General features: G+C 40.3%; 1 protein-coding gene across 1 annotated transcript; it reads left to right on the top strand.

Moving 5' to 3' along the window:
- Window positions 1–9,952: 9,952 nt before the first annotated feature.
- THOC7 (THO complex subunit 7) lies at window positions 9,953–19,444 on the top strand. The gene is made up of 8 exons (XM_064519127.1): window positions 9,953–10,266; window positions 10,628–10,745; window positions 11,614–11,741; window positions 12,079–12,165; window positions 13,949–14,006; window positions 17,372–17,438; window positions 17,557–17,626; window positions 19,044–19,444. The coding sequence occupies exons 1-8, from the start codon at window positions 10,248–10,250 to the stop codon at window positions 19,109–19,111; spliced, it is 615 nt and encodes a 204-aa protein (XP_064375197.1). The 5' UTR covers window positions 9,953–10,247; the 3' UTR covers window positions 19,112–19,444.
- Window positions 19,445–21,049: the final 1,605 nt, after the last annotated feature.

Raw genomic sequence — 21,049 nt, 5'->3', positions numbered from 1 at the left:
ACAGAAAAACTGCTTGCCAAAATGGGAAGAAAAATAAAAAGTTAAAAATTAATCTGAAAGCTTCAAAGCAGATCCTTGCAAAATGCAATCACAAAAGAGTATTCGATTTTTTTCTTTTATAAATCTTCCAACATTATATTTATGTGCCCAAACTCTCAATAATTGCATTTTCTATTTCTTTAAAGTAAATTTTACTCTTAAGCTTTAAATTCCCTGGTAACAATAAACAACTATATCAAAGTCTCAAAATTCCTCACGATAAAAAAATTTGTCTGGAATGATCTTTGACTTGACATTGGATGATTTTTGGCAAAACTGAAGACAGAATTTCAAACAACTCTTTCCTTCATTATTAACTAAGAGGATAATGGAGCCTAGCAAAGTCTGGGCCCTGTTAACAGCTGGGCTAGGAGAACACATAGTTAAGGTAATGTTCTTTTCCTGCCTCTGTAGCTTTGTCAAAAAAACCCACACACTTTGAAATGAATTACTGTAATATTTTTCTCAACCACAACAAAGAGTCCTGTATCTCACCCATACCTACTACAAGCTCTCCTGCAATAAGGCTGCTCATGACTATTTTTTTCCAGGCAAAGACATTTATTCTAGGACAGTCTTGCAGCTGCTTACAAGATACCACCTGCACAGGAGTGCACTTGCTGAATAACTTCAAGAAATCTCCGTAGGAAGTAACGCGTTCCCATCACATCCATCTCCGCAGCAGAGCAACAACAACAGCAAGCAGGGCCAGAAAAAAGATGCAGAAAATCAGTTATACTCACAAGCAGAAAGAGAAGAAAATGCAGGTTGCAAAATGGCTGTCTTAGAGTTGTAACTCTCTGTGCCAAATTTAGTAGACCAGTCCTAGAAAGACATGATGGGGAAGAGACTCTATAAAGAGGCAATTACAAATTAAAAAGAATAAGCCAGTCATTAAGAAACTCATGACCTGTATTATCACGATATTACAAGTCTATGCCAGCATATGAGATAGTTCGTCTCAGAAGTGTGCTCGTCCAAAATACGTAACTATTATGCTTTACTTGTATCAGTTTAGAGTAAAAATCAATCAGGCTTCTGACATACTTGGAACCAGAGATTATATACAGCATATACATTTCATTGCTGAAACTTGTAAAAATAAAAATCTACTCTGAAAGGTTGTTTGATTCCCAAAACAGCACACAGCCCCACATAGACATAATATTAACCTGACTCCGTTTTAAATTCTAAAACGTAAAATAAAGCTCACAGCCTCAATAATTTGTCCAACAGAAGAACACAACCTTAGCCATTAAAATTCTCTGTGATTTTTTTAAAAATTAAACTCACTGCAGAAGTAGTGTTTGAAGTGCTCTTCATAAAACCAATCATTCATCCTCAGCAGTGTGCGAAGCCCCCCTGAAATCACTTCAATCTCTTTCACTAGCAAAGTTCAAAATATGTTCAAGTGCTTGCAAGATCAGGACAGTCGATTTCTCTAACATAAACATTTCAAAATAGCAGCTCTTGGGCTATTTCCTTCCATTTGTTTGATGACATTTTATCTACAGTTACAGTGAGTTGCTCCTGTTTGTGCATTACGAAAGACGGAAAGAAAAGTTTTATTAGGAAAACTGACTGTAAATACCCTCCTACTCCAACCCTGGCAAAGTGGCTGCAGCTCAAGTACAATCTAGGTATTTTTAATTAAATTTCAAATTCATGACATCACTTAAAATAAGTCCTACACATTTTATGTTTAATATACATGTGCACTATTTTAATTCATGTTATTTTATTGTTCAACATTATTCTAACTTTACATATGCTTTTGACACACTAGAAAACACAAGCAGATCTCAAAAACGAAAAAAAAAATAAACAAACATAAATGCCAAAGCTACACTGCAATGAAACTGAAGGGAAAATATTTACAATGAACCACAAAATCACAGGTGCGTACTTGCAGTTATTATTAGCATAGTTTGTTTTACTCTCATCTCTTACAAGCTAATCTGTTTCACTTAAGTAATAAAATCAAATTTATCTGACTTTTTCTTTTTTATTAGTTCAATTCTATCCATGTATAATCAACATTTAAATTTTGTTAAAACAAAGAAATAAGGTGGAGGGACAAAAACAACTGCCTATACAGCTGGTTGTCAATCATGCTGCACCATAATTTTGACAAACAAAAAAACAAAAAAACCAAAATGCTTGTTTATACCAAGACTCCACTAAAACATTATCATAATTCAAGGTAACTTGAACTTCTCATAAACCCTACTAAGAGGAATTACATTTTGGGCTTCATATTCTGAGACTGCTGTCATATGAATTGGCTCTAGCTTGTATATGGTTACTTTGACAGCCACACATGCAACCACTTTCATCTATCAATTGAAAATTAGTATATATATTACTTTCTATATGAGATATTTTATGTCTAATTCCTCCTTTGCTAACAAGTTTGAAAGTAATTATTTACCTTTTGCATCCCTCCCAAAGTCATTTATAAGCAAACAGAAAAAACAAGTTGTGGAATAAAATAGTTTGCTTTATACTTTTCAAATCCAAATTTTACTCCCGCTTGCACACACAAAACGCAGAGATTACCAAGCAGGAAAATATGCATTTTTGAGCAGAATCTGATCTTCGATGAGAAAGCGATCTCTGTCATGCTTGCATGTTTTTCTCTCGTACTTCTGAAAGGACTAACTTGCTTTTACGGATTATTTTCTTAAATGCGCTGCTGCATTAGTCCTCAGTCATCTAGTACCTAAGCACTGGCCTACAGCCGCGTTCATTCGCTCTTTCTGACGGCAACACCACCTTCTACTAGTCGAGAGCCTGGTGATTACAGAATTTGCTCTGATGGAAAGAATTACGGGCTTTAATCCCCTTAGGAAGAAGGAGACTCGGGTTCACGTCTCCCACACGTGTGGCGAGCGCTCTAGCGGATAACAACTCCGCTAATGAAGAAAAGCGAACCAGAACCATTACCACCTCCTGGGCTTCGAAAGCAAAGATTGACCTTTGCTCCCTTTTCGAAAGAAAGAGCTTATGATCCTAATTTCAAGAGAGCGTGAATCCAAAATGCTCCCTAGAGGAAGGTGCTTAGCCCTGGATATAGGCAGGATTTAAGGCACGTTCCTCCTTTAGCTACTGTGTAGAAAACGTGCAGATTCATCATCTCCTTCAAGCTGTTCCAGCTGGTACAATCCTTACGAAATACCAGCAAATATTAAAGCCTTGCCCCTCCCCTCCACCTTCCCAGAAACACCACCCATCTGGCCACAGCTGGGCCGAACCTTCCCGGTGACACAGCAGCTAGCGGAGAGTAAGGAAATGGCACAACTTGCGTCTCCCCCACCTGCACGTGAGACTCTGCAGAAGAAGACCACAACACACCTCTTGAAATATTTGTTTAAGCCATTTGCTTTCACGCCAACTGAAGCAATAGTGTAGAAGCCATGTTTGGCCCAAAAATAAGAAAGAAAACAAAAGAACGAGGAGAGCATGCTTTCTTTCTAAAAAGGCCATAACTTCTACGTGGGATTCACGCTGCTGCCAATCGCTGTTGTTTCTGACCATTGTTCCCTTATCAGCAATGCAGTGTTTTCATTCAACATATGACACAGTAAAACATAAAACAAGCATGCATCACCAGCGCACGTGGCCAGGCCGCAGATTACTTCTGTTTCACTGCTCAGGCTTGTACTTCACTCAGAAATTAAAGCATGAGCACACGCTCCACTCTATCACGTTTTACGGAAACTGTAAACTGTAGTTGTTTTTAAATATTACCCACTGAGATAGTCATCCCATTAAGAGAAAATAAACTATAAAAATTTCCAAAGCAAAATACAAAGCCAATTTTAAACCAGAAACATGTGTTTATCAGTACAGACTTGCTACTGTCCTCCACCTTCTGAGACCGAAGCGTGTCTCCCCGCCTCTGCCCATGCCACGGGGGCTGCCTTTGCCACGCTCAGGGGCTTGTGAAACCTCTAGGTGTGCCTTCCCAGATTTGAACTGCTTTAAAAAAGAAACAAACCACACCGAAAGAAAAAAAAAGGAACAACCCATCAACTTCCACAAAACTTTGAAAAGCTGACTCAGAGGCTGCGCAATGGTCTGATTCAGCTTTCTCAGACGCAGTCAAAGAATCTGGTCACGTGAGCCACCAAACGCCACCCCGAAGACAGGCACGAGCTGCTTGCCAGAGGAGGAAATGCCTGGTCTTCCTCGTAATCCTTCTGCAAAATCTCCGCAGTAGCACTAGCAGCTATTTATTTAAATATCAGATTATTCAATATCATATTCACAACTCTCTTGTTGTTCATCCAACGCTTAATGCCACAACTAAGCACAAACATTTCCCACTTGGCTCAATGCCAAAAAAACAAATTCTTCTTCTTAGGCAGTGTTAAAAGCTCATTCAGTGCCCACCTCTTCCTCTGAAAGCTCGGGAACACTGCTAATGATCTTCAGGACACAGTGTAAACGCTATCAAATCCATGAACTGGCAAATTAGGAAAGGAAAAATACATTCTTATATATAAAAAATAAAGTAAAAGCAAGAAGGCCACACTGAAGACATCCTGCCAACAAACTGACAGGCTACTAGATAACTGACCAGTCCTGCCCCCCAAATTCCAGAAGAATAAATGGCTGTTTCCTTACAGCATACGTGAAACGTGAAGTCTTATCCTAAAAATCAACTGCTAGTCATTTTAAATCATGGAGCGCAGGCCCAGCGTGGGATCGCCTACGTGAGATCTCGCAGCAGTCTCATGACACTGCGTTTCAGGAGACATCTGCTAAAACACCTTGACCTTCTCACCAAGTAGGAACCTACTAAGCTACGGATAATAGGTATCACAAACCAGTGCACCATTTCTAACTTTCGATCCTTCTGCTTTTTCAATTAAAGCATCTTTCGAGACGCGCGCAAGGCATGCTTTCACTAGCTGAGGGCATCCCTCAGCTGCGAGCCCAGTTCACTACACTGAATACTTCAACTTCCAGCATCATATAATTTCAACTTTAGTCTGACAAACTTTAATGAAGTAGTGACGGATCACCTTAAAATGCATAATAATTGATCTTAAAACATCATAAATATTCAGCAGGATCCAGATAGGATATGCTGAAAGCTGTTATATAATTCCTGTGAAGATATCTGAAAAAGGGCAATATCCAAATGCCATCCATATAATCTAGATTAATCAAGAGAAAGGGTCCTTACTTAAGAAAAAGTTATTTAAAAACACCATACGGCACTATTTTTTCAAAAATATACTAAGATAAGCTTTTGTTTCCCTGAATAAGCCTTCATGAGAAAAGAAGTAGTAGTAATGAAATATCTTCCTAACAAAAAGTGAAACAAAACAGAACACTTCCAGGACTTCAATTTTGCAAAGTGCTTCAGTCAAAAAAATACAGTATTTTACAGGCATCTTTCAGTAACCAATTGAAAAATAAGAAATAAAAAACACTCCTGCAGTCCACAATTTGTGGTTACATCATTATCTGATAGAAGACTGGCTTTTAAAGTACAGTATTAAGAATACATGTAATCAGTCTTGGTAACACAGGCAGTAGACAGCAAAATCGATTACTGTTTGGATAATAAAGTGTGGGCTTTTTTAAATTATTATTATTGTCTCTACAGTCACAGCCAGTATTTTCACTCTCCCTTCCCTTGTTATGTTCTAATTCTATGAAAATGTGCTAGCTCTGCAGAAACACAAGGGTCCATGTCAGGAAAGCTTTTTACAAGACTAAGAACCACACTGCTAGTATGTATTTAAAAAAATGGGGGGGGGGGGGGGGGGAAGAAAAGCAGCCCTACTACTTTTTCTTCCAATTTCAGTTATATCTGCCCAAAGTGAGCCCTCTAAAATCTGCAGAACTAGACAGCCTGTGCCTAACAATTTTAGTAGAACTAGCTGACAAGCTCTTGAAACACTGAGGCTGGTTTCTAGTAAATACTGAGGCTGAGGAGGCTACACACTCTGACGTTATTTAAAATGAGAAAACACCAACTGATTAGCCTGACATCAACCTTCGGCAAAATGAGGGAAAACAATCAACAAAGAAATACAGGACAGTGATAAAAAGTTATGCTTAACATAGGTCTACAGAAAATAGGTCCCGCTAAATATATTTGGTATGGTTTTCTGACAAGAATATAGGTTGGACTGGATAAAAATATCCTGTAGTTTGTGACCTACTATACTTACACCTCTGTAAGATTTAGTGCCACACAACAGTCTGATTTAGAAGTTACTCAACACGAAGAAAACCTGGAATCTAAAACCACCTCATAAATTATTAGGGTGGCTTAGGAAAAATATTTTAAATCCACCTCATCAATAGTTAAAGTTGTTTTCTTAGCTCTAAAAATCATAGCTTGTTATAGCTGTGAAAACTATAAAAAGCTTCTTCCCCTTTAACTTTTTCTGCCTTTGGAAAAAAATAAGGATATATGTATCTAGTTAAAGAAAAGGGGAGAAGGTATAAAGTTAAATTAACTTTAAAAATTATTTCACAGATTTTTTTCATGAAAGAAAACTTCAACATTAACACATTTCCTCATTAAAAAAAATCTGGTATACGTAAAAGCCATTTTCCAGTAAAAAAGGGCACTGATGAAAAGTCTGAACCAGTTGCACACACATGTAACATCTTGCAGTACTAAACTTACCTAGCTTATACTTCTTATACCCAGAGTCACCTGGGAACATTGCAGAGCATCATTTCACACTTCTGACAAGGACAGGTGTGTAATAAATTATTACGTATAAGCTGTTTCCGGATTTTACCATATGGCATCCACAAGGGAATTTGAGGCAAGAGGGAAAACTACTTCACATTTAACTTGGTTGAAAGCCTGTACACACAGGTACTTTTTCCAAAAGAGCTGGCACGGAGAAAGGTGCTATACCCAGTGTAAGACGTTTTATCCTATCGCATGAATCTCAGCTGACTTCTGCATACCGATTCCTTAAGGATGGCCCAGTGCTACTTAGTATCTTTGTCAGCTAACTGAAGTCTATATAAGAGTGTAGCTCACAGAATCTGTACAAAAAACAAGAACTGGTGATGGATAAATAAACAAGTCAACCCACCCTGCTCCAGTGATCTACATTATATATTAAGCTGAATTTGTGGAAGAAACACGCTTGTATACTTCCCAGTATAATACATGTTCCATACACACAGAATAAAGAGTATTTCATAGTTACACAACGAGGAACTCTACTTTGAGAAGGAGCAAATCTAAAGAAGACTCCAAAGACATAGTGAATACTCAAGTGAATACAGAAATCCTGCAAGCTAGAACTGGCTTCCTAGGCAAAACACCCCCAGGATGTTTAAAACAGCAAAATAAAGCAGGAAAGAGAACAGAATATTACAGCAATATGTAGCATTAGTGAGATTCTTGATGGTGTATTCACCGAGTTCTAGTTCCCATTCTAAAATTAAAAAAGAGTTACTGAACACTCATGACGCCTAGAAACCCTGTCTTAAAACAGAAAAACAATGAATTTGTTCTCTAAATTGCCATTACGAGCCTAGGACCCAGAACGCAGAAAGAATGTTCTTGAATTAGCAAGAATTTTGTAATCAATGACACACAAGAAGACGAGACTGGCATAAAAGTCAGTAAAAATTATTAACTAATCATATGGACTGCTGTATTCTGAATTAATCACTCAAGAAATATCTATTTGTCATTGTGGAGAGTTTCATAAGGCTATCTGACCAACATTAGAATTATGAACAACAAAGTAAAAAAGATTATGTTGGATTAAATGACAGAACATAATACAAAAAGATTAGAATGTGATGATATAAATAATTGCGGATCTTCACCTATTATAGCCTTCAATTTTCATCAGCTCACCTCTAGAGTAGAAATGGAAACAGCTCAGAGAAGGGCAACAAAAATATTACATCTAATGGCTGTGATGTTTCAAGACGCTTAAGATACCAGTTCAGAGAGACAGTCAATGTAATAATAAAGAGGGAACGACAGCAACAAACCACATTGTATAAAATACATGTAGAGAAATTGAGTTAGGCCTCCTTCTTATCCTCTGTCAGAATACCAGGGCTATATCATAGCGAACAATGTGTTAGGAAAAGCAAAAAATTTTGTCAAACCAACTATATTAAAAGGCAAGAAATTCAGAATTCACAAAAAAAGATGTTTTTATAACACATACACAGCTCATGAATTTGTGGCTTCAGAGTAATCTTGGGCCTGAACTTTGTTTAACTAAGTGGAAAGTCAGATTGTCACATAAAATTAGATCACTCACAAATCACATAACAATACATGAAAATTTCAAGAGCAGAAATTACTTATACAGATTTTCTATATTGGAAATTCCTTATTCGCTAACCTTCAGGTGGTGTTTTAATGACGACTGCAACAGCACTGTAATGCTTTCTCAATAGCACCTTGCAAAGAATCTGACAGTTGTCAGGACTGAAGACAAAGTACTGGCTTGAAACAACCTAGCAGTATGTAAATACCTGTTAAATGCCACTATCCAGAACAAAAAGAACCTTGTAATCACTCACAACCTTAAACCAGGAAACTACAGATTATAGTGCACACAGACTTTGTCCTTTTCTTACACTGATTTTCCAAACATCCCTAAAACTGTCAAAGCAAAGCACTGACCGAGGCAGGGAAATAAATGTGTGGAGCAGAACAAGTCAATACGCTATTTAGCGTCCAAGCCAAAATGAAGAGGGAGTACCACGGTGTCAGGCTCTGGACATATGTCTCACGTATCATTACTGTAGTATGACATTTATTACAGTAATGCTGCCAACTTTAGCACTGCCTAGGCGTCAAAGTCTGTGGTTCAAAAAGCTAAAACTCAACATTTGATATCAATAACACCTTAGTATCTCTTTTCTCCAGACACCCGTCCTTTTTTCCTGTGCCAGCTTGGGTTAATTTTTCAGGGTAGGAAGAAACAACCCTTGCTACTACTTGCTGTTAAAAACCTACCTCCCCAGTAAACCACTAAGGCAATTAGGATGACGATTTTTGCCAGTTTTGTCAGGAAACAAACGTCTGTCGGGGAGCAGGCAGCACCTCACGCTGGCGCGCTCCCTTCCCTCCCGGCGGGGTGTCCTGGCACACAGCGGACCAGCTCTGGCAGGGCACACGGGGCCGCGCTCGGCCGGGCCACAGCTCGTCGTGGGCATCAGCGCTGGGGCACTGCCTCCGCTCTGTGGAAGTGCCCGGCCACCGCCAGCGTGGCTGCTGTCCTGTCCCTGCTGTCCCTGTCCCCAGTGACGCCCTCAGGGTGCCGAGACCAGGCACGGCTGCTGTCCTTATCCCAAGTGACACCCTCAGGAGGCCAAGGCCGAGCATGGCTGCTGTTCCCGTCCCCAATGACACCCTTGAGAGGCCAAGGCTGAGCACGGCTGCTGTGCCCGTCCCTAACGTCATCCTCAAGGGGCCAAGGCCGATCATGGCTGCTGTCCCCGTCCCCAATGAGACCCTCAACAGGCCAAGGCCGAGCAGGGCTGTTGTCCCCATCCCCAACACCACCGTCAAGAGGCTGAGGCCAAGCGTGGCTGCTGTCCTCATCCCCAGTGACACCCTCAGGGGGCCGAGGCCAAGCACGGCTGCTGTCCCCCTCCCCACTGCCACCCTCGGGGGGCCAAGGCTGAGTATGGCCGCTGCGCCCATCCCCGGTGACACCCTCAGGGGCTGCGACCAGGCGCGGCCGCTGCCCCCGGGCCCCGTGACACCCGCGGGGGGCCGAGGCCGGACACGGCCGCCATCCCCCCGCCCGGTGCCTCTCTCCGGGGCCGGGGCCGCCGCGGCGCGAGGGCGGCGGCGAGGCCGCCTCGAGGGCGAGCATGTGCCGGGGGCATGGCGCGGCGGGCCGCGCGGGGGGCGGCGGGGCCGGGGGCGCGGAGGCGGGGAGGAGGAGCCTGGCTGCGAGCGCGGGGACCGCCGCCGCCCTCCCCCGTCGGCCCCTCACCTGGCGGGGCCGCCCCTCGCCAGGGGGCCGCTGCCGCGCGGCGCGCGGGCCTCGCCCGCCGGCCCTGCCCGTCGCCGCCGCCGCCGCCGCCGGGCCGCGCGTCCGCCGCCAGCCGGCTCAGGCCCCAGCCGCCGCCGCCGCCGCCGCCTCCCCCTCCATGGCCGCCGCTCTCGCCGGCTGCATTGTGGGAAGCTGACCTCACTCGCTGCCGCCGCCCCGCCGGCTCCGCCGCTCGCCGCCATGGGGGCCGTGACCGACGGTGAGACCTCCCTCCCGCCCCGCGCCCGGGCCCGCCGCGCCGCGCCGCTCCCCCGGCCCCGGCCCCGGCCCCCGCAGCGCGGCCCGCGCCTCCGCCGCCGCCCCTCGCCGCGGCCCCGGCCCCTCGCGCCGCCGCCCGGGCCTCCGCGCCAGGCCGCCCCGGGCTCCCCGCGCCGCGCCGTCCCCTCTCCCCCGCAGGCCCCGCTGCCCGCAGGCGCCCTGCTTTTAAATAACCCCCCGGTCCTGGTTGAGCTGCGGGAAACGCGCCCGCGGCCTAGGCCGCGCTGAAAGCCGCTGCTCGGAGCCTCCCCCGGGACCCGCAAAGCGTTTAAAAACGGTCTTATTTTTTCCTCCCCCCGCAGACGAAGTGATCCGCAAACGGCTCCTCATCGACGGCGACGGCGCGGGGGACGACAGGCGCATCAACCTGCTGGTGAAGAGCTTCATCAAGTGGTGCAACTCGGGCTCTCAGGAGGAAGGGTACTGCTGCTCTCCCTCGGGGGGAGCTGCCGTGGGCTTGCGCTTGGCTGGAAATTTAGATTAATTTGGATTTTGGGGGGGTGAAAAAAAAAAAAGAAGTCACTTATGTCATATCCACCTGCCACTTATGTTATATACGTCTGTATACATCTGCTTTCCCGTATGGCTCTCCAATACAAACACTGAGCGCTATGGTAGTGGAGAAGTAACTTCTGAAGCGTCTCCAGCCCTCAGCGCTACAGACCGTATCGTGCGGTCGAACAGCGCTGGCAGTGCCCTCAAGATTGGCATGATGCTTCGTGATCTGGGTCCAAGAGCCCCATTATTATAACAGGATCGTGACTTGGATGTTTTAGTTGGCAGTTCTGCATTTGTCCTCTTGGATAAGGGCTATAGTATTGGTCTTTCTGCTGCTGCCGTTCTTTTTTTTAAAAAAAAAGAAGCCAAAATTGTAAAACATGACCAACAATGTGATATTCTCTTGTGGGGTCTCTACTGTTGGATGTAAATTCCAGGAAGACAGTTGTATATGCAGAGAAGCGCTACAGTATTAAAATACTAATCCCAGTGAACATAGAGCCTGCCCTAGTTGGGAAGTTTATAATCCCTGGATCAATCTGCCCGTTGCTTTAATACTCACTTTGCACCTTTAAGGGCAGGATGATAGCGCAATGATGATTAGTTGGCGCAATGTTTCTAATTGCACTTTCAAAAATTATACGTTGAGTCTTTGGAATGTTTTATTTCTTTAATAATTGCTGTTATTTAGTCGTTGCTTAAATTACTAATGTAGACTTTGGTTTCTTGCCGTATAAAGGTAGGTGATTATTTTATGCTGTTTAGGAATAACTATCTTGTCTGCTTTCAGTTACAGCCAGTACCAACGAATGCTGAGTACTTTATCACAGTGTGAATTTTCAATGGGAAAAACTCTTCTCGTGTATGATATGAATCTGAGAGAAATGGAGAATTATGAAAAAATCTACAAAGATATAGGTAAAGAGGAAAAATACTACTGTTTTCTGTTGGATTATTTCTCTAATATGAGGAAGTTTGAGCCAGTGTTGGTGAATCTAATACATGCATATGATAAATGATTTTATTTTTAAATATAGCACTGATACAGAAGCTCTAAAGCATCTTGTCAGTATCTAAAACACATGCAAATAAACGGTTTTTTTAAACCTTTTGAAGTATGTGCAGTTTTGAAGCTGATGGAGCTAGGAAGCCACCATGTCATGAACAGCTCTCTATCTTTTTATAGTGCAGCAGATTGGTTTGTTGACATGTATTGTTTGATTTCGGTATAATTCTGTATATCTTTTTGTTAAAGAAAATAGTATAGCTGCAGCACACGAGAAGATTTCTGAATGCAAAAAGCAAATCCTGCAAGCAAAAAGGATTCGAAAAAATCGCCAGGGTAAGGAGCAAAATCTGTATTTTTGCTGAGCAGTTTGATGATTTTGTTACCTTTTAAAATATATTGTATTAGGAAATAGTTTCCAAATCTTTGAGTGTACAAGGGAAAATACTGGTTTTGTGAATATTATATTTGTTCTGGTGGTTTTCACATGCACTCAGTGAATTCCAATATCCAGTAATAGATCAGCGTGTATGTATATCACCATCATCATTTCGCTTTGGAAACCTATGCTTTTGAAGAATTCTTCTTCCTACATTTATTTCAGAAACTCTACTTTCAGGGCAAAAATGTGGTGGCCTTCCTTGCAGAAACCCTTACATTATAAGTCAAGTGATTTAATACCTAATTGTTATTGTAAAGGCACATAATGCTCAGGTACATTATCTTCATTTAAAACCACTGAAGTTAAACTACTGAACGTTTTTGGTGGATGAGGCAGGCAAGATTGAACCAGTAGATCTCAATGACATACAACGTCAGGAAAATCTAAGCAGTAGTTCAAGATAATATTTTCAGGCCAAGGAAAAACCCAACGAGCCTTGTATGACAATGCAGGTGACTTTAGAACCAAAGCACACTATAACAGCAAGACAGAAGAATGAAGCAGGCTTAGTCCCAGCACTGAGAATAATTCAAGTATATTCCTTCAGCTTTTAATGGAAGGTGGAGTCTTGGCATACACATATACAAAGATGGCCATGTCAGTTACACACCCACCAAATCCATGTGTATTCTTACAAAATACCTCTAAACCAGTTATGAAAGGTGTATTTAAGAGACAGGAGTCTCTTAAAAGTATGTGCTGATAATTTTAATTGAAACTGAAAGTGTTTTCCCTGTAATACGGTCTTATCAAAAGATTAGGAATGAAGGACAAACAGGAATTTGGGGTTTTTTATAAATGAAATGCAAAAAAGTTTTTTTTTTTTTTTGAAAAAAAAGAAAAGGTAAAACAGATAAAACGTTTAAATACAACTGTTTGATCAGTAAACTTTTTGTGGACGTTTTTGGGCTTAACTGGAGATGAAAAGAACCTTAGCAGGAATGGAGAATACTTAACTCTTAGTAGGTGTAGGCCTGAAGTTTTTGCTTTTGATAAGTTCTGTCCAGCCTGCTGCACAAATTTTTCCATCTGAGTGAGGTGGCTGACAGATGTACAGTCTTACTGTCAGGAAATGGCTATATTAGTTGCCCACATAAACATAACATGGTTCTCTACATGCAGTACAGTTACAAAATCGTGCTGTTTCTTCCACAATATTATTACACTTTTCTCTGCAAATCTTAAATGTTTGTGTGTAAAGCATCTTACCAGCACCATTTTCTATACATATACATTAGACTGTATCTGAAACCAGTGCATATGAATCATGCACAAAAGAAAGTGTTCAGCATTACAGAGCTATCTAAAGATCATGCTTTCTGGCTCAATACCTTACAAATAACTAGTACTAGGTAAGTTTGAGTGAGTAGGTAAGGGCTTACAGTCATATCAGAGTTTCTTTTTTAAATCTGTTTTGATGTGAACATCTACTTTAAGACTGAACATCTACTTTAAAATTGAAATATTATGGTATAAATTATATATTACATTTTTATATGTGTGTGTTTGTATATATGTTCATTTTATTTACATACAAATTTGAAAACGTTAAACAGTTTTTCAAGAAGTGATTAAGAATTGAAACTATTATATGATACGTGATTTTTGTTCCTGAGTCTATGCTTTCAGAATTATTTAGACTAACAATGCTCAAAAAAAATTTTTTTTTCCTTTCAGAATATGACGCATTGGCCAAAGTCATACAGCACCATCCAGACAGGCATGAAACACTGAAGTAAGTATGAGATAGCATTAAATTATAATAAGCCGGCAAGTCAGAAGTCACCAGATTTGACATTTCCTTGGTTTCAGTTTGATCTTTTCTCACTTTTAAATAATTTAACAAAGAAAAATTTGGATTTCATTGTAAAACTGTGTTCTTATCAACTATACTGTAATTAATGTCCATCTGTTTGGGTTCAGAAGCATTGCTAATAACTTTGCATCTTAAAATTTTCCATTGTTAAGGTGAATGTGTGAAACTCAGACTTAAATGCATGTCTTATGTCAATTTAACAGTGACAAGTTGATCAGAAAAGAAAGTGGGAAAGTGCTGTAAACTGCACTAGTGAGAGATTCAGTAGTCATGAAAAATATATAACACAAGCAAATAAGATGGAACGCGAGAAAGCAGGAGAAAGCTCTTAGGTTTGTTTTGTGTTTTTCCTTGTAGTTGTTCTTCCTGCGTGCCTGTTTATAAATTACTAGCTTGTATACCCCAATCTAGCCTGCCATGGCACGCAGGTTAGACCTACCTGTTGTCCAACTCGTCCTGCATGTACAGTATTGCTTGTGTCCTTGTTCGATTTGGATTGCTATCTATGCTTTTGGGTCTTTTTGGACAGTTCAGGGAAGATAATATTTTTGAACTTTATCAAACCACAGAAATATTCCAGGACTCATTGCATCTATGATTTTGTTCTTCTTAACCTGATTAAGATGTAGCATGGGATTGCTGTTCTCATTTAAATGCAGCTCGCGTCTGTCCTGTTGCTCACTTTCAGTGAAATTGCAGAGGGAGGTTGTATTTTCATATTCCATGGTCTTTGGTAGTCATTACCACAACTTTAATTATTACGGTCAACTCTTCAGCAACTTTGATACTTCTTACTTTACTAGTTAGTGTGTGCTATTTATCAGCTGAAAATTCATGATAAAGAATTACCAGAAGTGCCTGTTTTTTCCAGATAAGTCAGTTGATTAAGATTGGAAACAAGTAAATAATAATGCATTTTTTAGAAGATATGAGGTAGTTTATATTTCTTGGGTTTTCTTTTTTAATTTTGCATAACACTGCTAAGCATAAGTCTCCTAAGCAAAGCTAGAAATGGCAACACGAAATATCTGGTAAATTTGGCATTTTGTCCTTCCATATACTTCACTTTTCTTCTCTTTATCTTCTCTTTAGAAGAGTATATTGCAGTTAGGAATACCAGTGTGTTAGTGCACTGTAAGAATGTCTACAATGTATGCCCTTTTCTTCTTAGTCCTTCATATCCTTAGTCAGAGAGACAGATTTGAATTTTAGCAGAGCATGATTCTCCATTTTACAGATACGGAAATAGAGTATAGTAACAGAATGGAAAATTTTTAAAAGGAGTTTGATTCATAAGTATTTTAGCTTTAACTGACCTCTCCAAGTGAATATATTCTAAATATAGGCATGAGACGAAGTTTTCCTCCAAAACTTTAATTACAAGCTCTCCCTGCCCTCCAGTTTGAGAGAAGTGTACAGAAAGTTGGTTACTGTGAATCAAGAAAGACCACCCTTAAATAAGAATGGAGAAAGCCTCAGGAACAACATCACGTTGTGCATGGAACTCTTAATCACTAAAACACCAGAGAAAACTTCTAGTCAGGAGAAATGTCACAGTTTATTGCAAGAGTTACATTTATAGCTTTTGCAGGTCATATGGCACAAGAGGATAAAGTTCGGAGAAATACTTCTTTTGCGCTTCTAAGGGACTATTTCTTGGAACAACGAGTCCTAGAGCACAAAAGAAGGGAAGCTCTTATCAACTTAGTCACAAGTAATGCACAGGAGCCAATTCAGAAAGTGACAGGAGCTGAACCACTAAGCAGCAGAGCCCACAGTGTAATTGGCTGCAGTATCAGAAGAGCCATTAGAACACCATGAAATGACACTGAATCTTAGAAAAGAAGATAGGAAAATGAGAAGTCAGAGATTCTCTAGAGCTGAAAGTAAAAGTAGTAAAATTCCAGATGTAGCTTAGATGTTACTGGGAAAAATAGCAGACCGTGACAAGATACACATTTTTCTGACAGCATGGCATAAACTGCAAGATTTGAGAGACTAATCTGGGTAAATAGAAGTCTTTCAGAATCTAGAAATGAAGTGCTAGTGAAATCATTGTACGAGCCTATAAGCTGTTAGCCTATTTCCATTGTAGGAAGATTTAAATGCCACACCCAACCCTCTTTCAGGCATTCCCCTCAAGGTACCAGTGTACTGCCTCAAAAAAAAAAAAGACAACACCCTCAGGTAACACTAAAACAGAACTTTTTCACAAGCATTCACACAGGGCTGGAAGCCTTTTTGTGGTTCCCTGCCCAGACTAGCTCTCAGTGCTTCAGAAAGAGCCCTTTATTCCCTTGCTGACCCCCATGTGGCTCTGCCTGATTATTAATCCGAGATGGCCAGGCTCGATCAATCTAACCTTTAAAGGGACAGATTGTTCTCATTACAGGGAGCATAAATTATAGTAGGCATTAGAGGAAAAACTAGAAGGGCTCAATTGGAGGTGGGAGCACACTTATGTGAGAGCTGATGCTCCATCCTCCTTTGAAAGCTATATGACGGTACCTGTTATTTCTTGCCTTACCTCAAAAAGGATTGTGATGGACTGTGGTGGGTCCAAGTGAGAACAGAGAACAAATTTTTTGAGGAGATACTAAACATTGTGTGCTGAAGCATAAGCTGTCTCATGTAGTTTCATCCAAAATGTGGATTATTCCACACGTGCCTACTGTAAAGTGTATATATCATCCACTGCTATGTCTGGTCTGGCCATCATTAGCGCTAAGATAGGGCTATATATTTGGTCAAGTCTGGCAATTGTGCTTGTATGCTGGGTATGTAGGTTTATCAGATATATTCTTCCATGCTAATGCTATGTTTTTATTTAATCTACTCCTGTCAACATAAAAAAAATCTATAAAGTAGTGAACCTTATAAAAGGGTGTTTAATGTAACCTGCTTCTTTCATTTTCATTGTATGATCAAGTAAAAGACCATGTGCGTGTGGCAGGATTGAATTGTTATGGACCCAATGTCAAAGACCATGTGCATGTTGCAGGATTGAATTGTTATGGACCCAATGTCCAATATACAATTGCATTTCAGCTTGTCAGCCTTGTTTTCTATAAGTCCTGAAATGATAAGTTTATGACATAAAAGGTTAAACTATTATGTGAAGCAGCTTTACATAAATGTTATTTTCATTTATTATGCTTTGTATAGCTTTGCAGTGTTGTTACTTATGCTGTTTATTTAATGGTTCTTTTTCCTCAACTTTGTTCAAATTCGTTTTTCAAAAACTTCACAGAAGTTTTAAAAATACTATGACAATTTCTTTTCAGGCAGCTAGAAGCTTTGGGGAAAGAACTTCAACATCTTTCTCACATTAAAGAAAATGTTGAAGATAAGGTAGGTTTTTCATAGATATTGTTGTATTTAAGAGGAACATAATTAATGAAGAATTTGCTATGAGTTGTTTGGCTGTGTGTGCACTCTGTTTTCTAAAATATATATTTTGTCATTCCAGTTGGAGCTGAGAAGAAAACAGTTTCATGTTCTTCTAAGCACCATCCATGAACTTCAGCAAACCCTGGAAAGTAAGTGGTGTTATATATGGGTATTATGTATAATTGGGTGGGATTTAGGGAATGGCCTGTGCCAGCAGATCAGAAGGAATGATGCTTCCAGCAGCAGCATAGCAATGTGCAGTAGGGGGTGGTGACCTCTTGCATAGGCAGTATTTTTTCCAGTGCTTGTCCAGAGCCTGAGTCTGCTCAGACTTTGTTTTTACAAGCTAGCCACCATGTCATCTCCTGATTAGCATCAGACTGATCTATAGGCAACAGGCTTCTTTAAAATGTGGAAATTAAGAATGACATTTTGAGTATCATCTCTTTTTTACAGCCCATACAGAAAAGTATTCTTGTGCATAGTTTCCAAACTATTCCTATTTCAATAGTACTGAACATGTCATTGCCATCATGGTATCATTTGAGGTTTTACTAAAAAGTAGTTGCAATGTAGAGAAGCTAAATGACTTACCTACTCACACAGGAAGTCTGCCGTAGAGCAGGGCCTAAAACTGTCATGTGCAAGAGCTAAATTCAGGAGTTAAATCAATAAATTCATCTTTTATCATACAAATACTTAATACTTTCAAATCAGTGCCTACTTTTCATGCTCTAATATGCAAAATATTGCTTTAAATATTATGTATTGGATATTTGCCCTGTCTTCCAAAGACAGAATAATTGGTATAGTCTGTGTGCATGACCTGATTAACATACATAGACAGCTATAAGAGCAAACTTTCATTCTCTGAGGCCCTCTAGACCTTGTTAAGCAGAATGAACTGTTAATCCCTAGGTTCACTCTGGCAGAAGGTTATTGTTATTAAGTGTTACTAGTGTTACTAATACTTGCTTAAGTCTCTAAAATACCCTTCCATAAGAATATGCAATTTACCTTTTAGCTTCTAGAATTTTGTGAAGGAGTAACAGTTTTTTGGAAAGCACAACTTCAGTTTGAAAGGCTTGGTTTATATCCTCTGTGTCACCACTCTCTGATTACATGACCTTGGGAGAATCTCATTATCTTTGTGCCTTAGTTTTCTGAATAGTAAAATGGAAAGAATAATCACGTTCTTTTGTATAGTGTTTTGAGGCCTGCAAACATAGCATTATTAGTACTATTATGATATCATTTTTATAATTCATAAAAGGTCAGTCGAATAAACCACCAATAAGCAAATATTAGGTGCATAATTTAAAGCAATCTCCCATGTTTGCTTGAACTGATGAAATAGAATTCACTCCCTATTTCCTGTAATAGCTATTACAGATATCAGCCTTACTTTAAGGATTTTTTAGTCTGAACTTAGCATTTTGTATAATGAGATATTCAATTACAGATTTAAGGCAATCAATGCAAAATATTTAAGTGGGACACAGCTCAGTAATATAGCTTGTAAATGTAATCTCAACATGTTTGACTAACAGTAATGTTCAATTTTAGACGATGAAAAACTTTCAGAAGCGGAAGAATCTCAAGAAACTCAGATGGAAACAGAGACCAAACAGTAGATACACCTTACGCTCACTGAAGATTGTCCAGATGTCTTTGTGTTGAAACCAGCAGTAAAAGCAGGCACTGAGAAACAAATTTTCCACTGTTTCTGTCAATTTGACCAGTGTAGGAATTCTACTTAATATTTTTATACAAAAATGCTTGTTTTGCTTGTGCTCTAGGGGCAAAAAAGTTCCATATCTGTGCAGGTAGGTACTTTGTGTTAATCCACAAACTTTGTAATACATGACAAGAAAGATGTTCTTGGTTTACAAAGGGTGAATCTTCTGTACAGTTCTTGTAAACTAAGGTGTTTGCAAAACATTGTCAATAAAAGGTGTTTACAGACAGTTTCCTATTTTTTAGTAGATATTGAGCCTTACTAGTAACGGCTCCTTTCCTTACTTGAAGTTGCACTGATAGCAGTACTTTGCTGGAGTTCCAGCTTCCACACCCTAGTCCAGATGTTACCTGAAACTGAACAAAGTAGAGACTAAAGTTTTCAAAGTAGCTGTCCTCCTAGTCATTTTAGGACTTAGTTATGACATTTACTAGTCTAATTCTGTGCAAGCAATTTATTTTATATGAATGTTTTTCAAGGTCTCTAAACTAACAAAAATCATGCTGTACTATCTTTATCTTTTTCCTTAAGATGATGCAAAGAACTACAGAAAATGATCTGTGCTGTACTGTGTACAACCACATCTAAAGTCACCTTTTTAAACTACACATTTAAAACTGCAATTTAAAAGCTTTGTTCTTGTAGAATCAGGAATCTAATAGTGATACCATTGACGATCTGTTTCTGGATTGTGTCCGTCAATTGACTGTTATGAAATAGTCATAGTTCCTGAAACAGATGGTGAAACCCTTTCTTTTTTATGGTGACAGTGCTGACCAGTAGAGGTACAGTTGTAATGTCAACAAATCTCAGATTCTTTTATTAGTAGGGAGGTTGGAATAAGTCTACTCGAACCATTCTGCAGTCTGCTGCTGAGCACCCTGCTGGGAGGTAGGAGAGAGGGGGTTCAACCTTCCCAACAAGCAAGTGTGTGCTGTAAGCTTTTGTAAGGCGGTGGGGAAGGGGGGAAAAAGGGCAGTGGTAGGTCATGTCAGTACCTGTTAAACATGTTCTCAGAACACCTGTTAAATCAACCCTGCAGTGGTTTGGGTAAAAGAACATCACATTTTGGATCTCATTCAGGCTGAGTCATAAGCATAAGTGGTTGAAGTAGCAATATTATATAGAATGGAGCCTCACCCTCAGACTCGGTGACAGCTGAGGGGGATTCCAGGATTGCAGCGTTGGACTTCTGTGGACTAAATGCTGTATAATTCCCACTCTCAGTGACTGTGGATCTCTGTGCTCTGGGCTGAGCAGACATATCCGAGCTTATTTTGCTTGCATTCCAAGTTTGCTAAAGGCAAGCCAGCTGAACTAGAAGCCATACAACTGCAGTAGCACAGTGCAGCCCTGCACTAATAAGCTGTCAAAAATCTAGTTCACAGCTGGGCAACTCAGAGCACAGAGGAAGCTCAGGTTTGCTTGACAGAGCCTGTGTAGACATGTAGTCCTTCCCGTGCACTTACCGAATTTTGCAGCTGGGGATGGGAGCTGGGTGGGAGTGGGAATAAGTAAACAAAAAGGATTTCATATGAAAAATACACTGTCAAGAAGTATTTACTGTTCTGCTTTTTTTTCCTTCCTAACAACAGTGACCAGTAAAATACTTTGTAAAGCAGCAATGCTAAATTATTGCTAAATCAGGGAGGAGTCACTTTCATGAACGTATGAATTAGGAGGATTATAAATGGCAAAGTCTCAAGATAGATAGTCTTGAAGCCTGTTAAGGGTTTTTTTTGTGTGGCTGAAAGGCCCTCTGTGCGGCTGCCTGGATCCTTTATTGCTACAGAGGTGGGTGAGATTTACCAGCTAAAACTGGTCTCAATAACAG

The sequence above is a fragment of the Dromaius novaehollandiae genome, chromosome 12 (genome assembly GCF_036370855.1).
Source record: "Dromaius novaehollandiae isolate bDroNov1 chromosome 12, bDroNov1.hap1, whole genome shotgun sequence".
Taxonomy (NCBI): Eukaryota; Metazoa; Chordata; class Aves; order Casuariiformes; family Dromaiidae; genus Dromaius; species Dromaius novaehollandiae.
The sequence above is the reverse complement of the archived record's forward strand: the minus strand, read 5'-3'. Positions and strand labels throughout refer to the sequence as shown.

Coding starts and splice junctions, on each gene's coding strand:
- THOC7 (XM_064519127.1), top strand. Junction 10,746..11,613: donor TCGGGCTCTCAGGAGGAAGG/GTACTGCTGCTC, acceptor GTCTGCTTTCAG/TTACAGCCAGTACCAACGAA. Junction 17,627..19,043: donor ACTTCAGCAAACCCTGGAAA/GTAAGTGGTGTT, acceptor GTTCAATTTTAG/ACGATGAAAAACTTTCAGAA.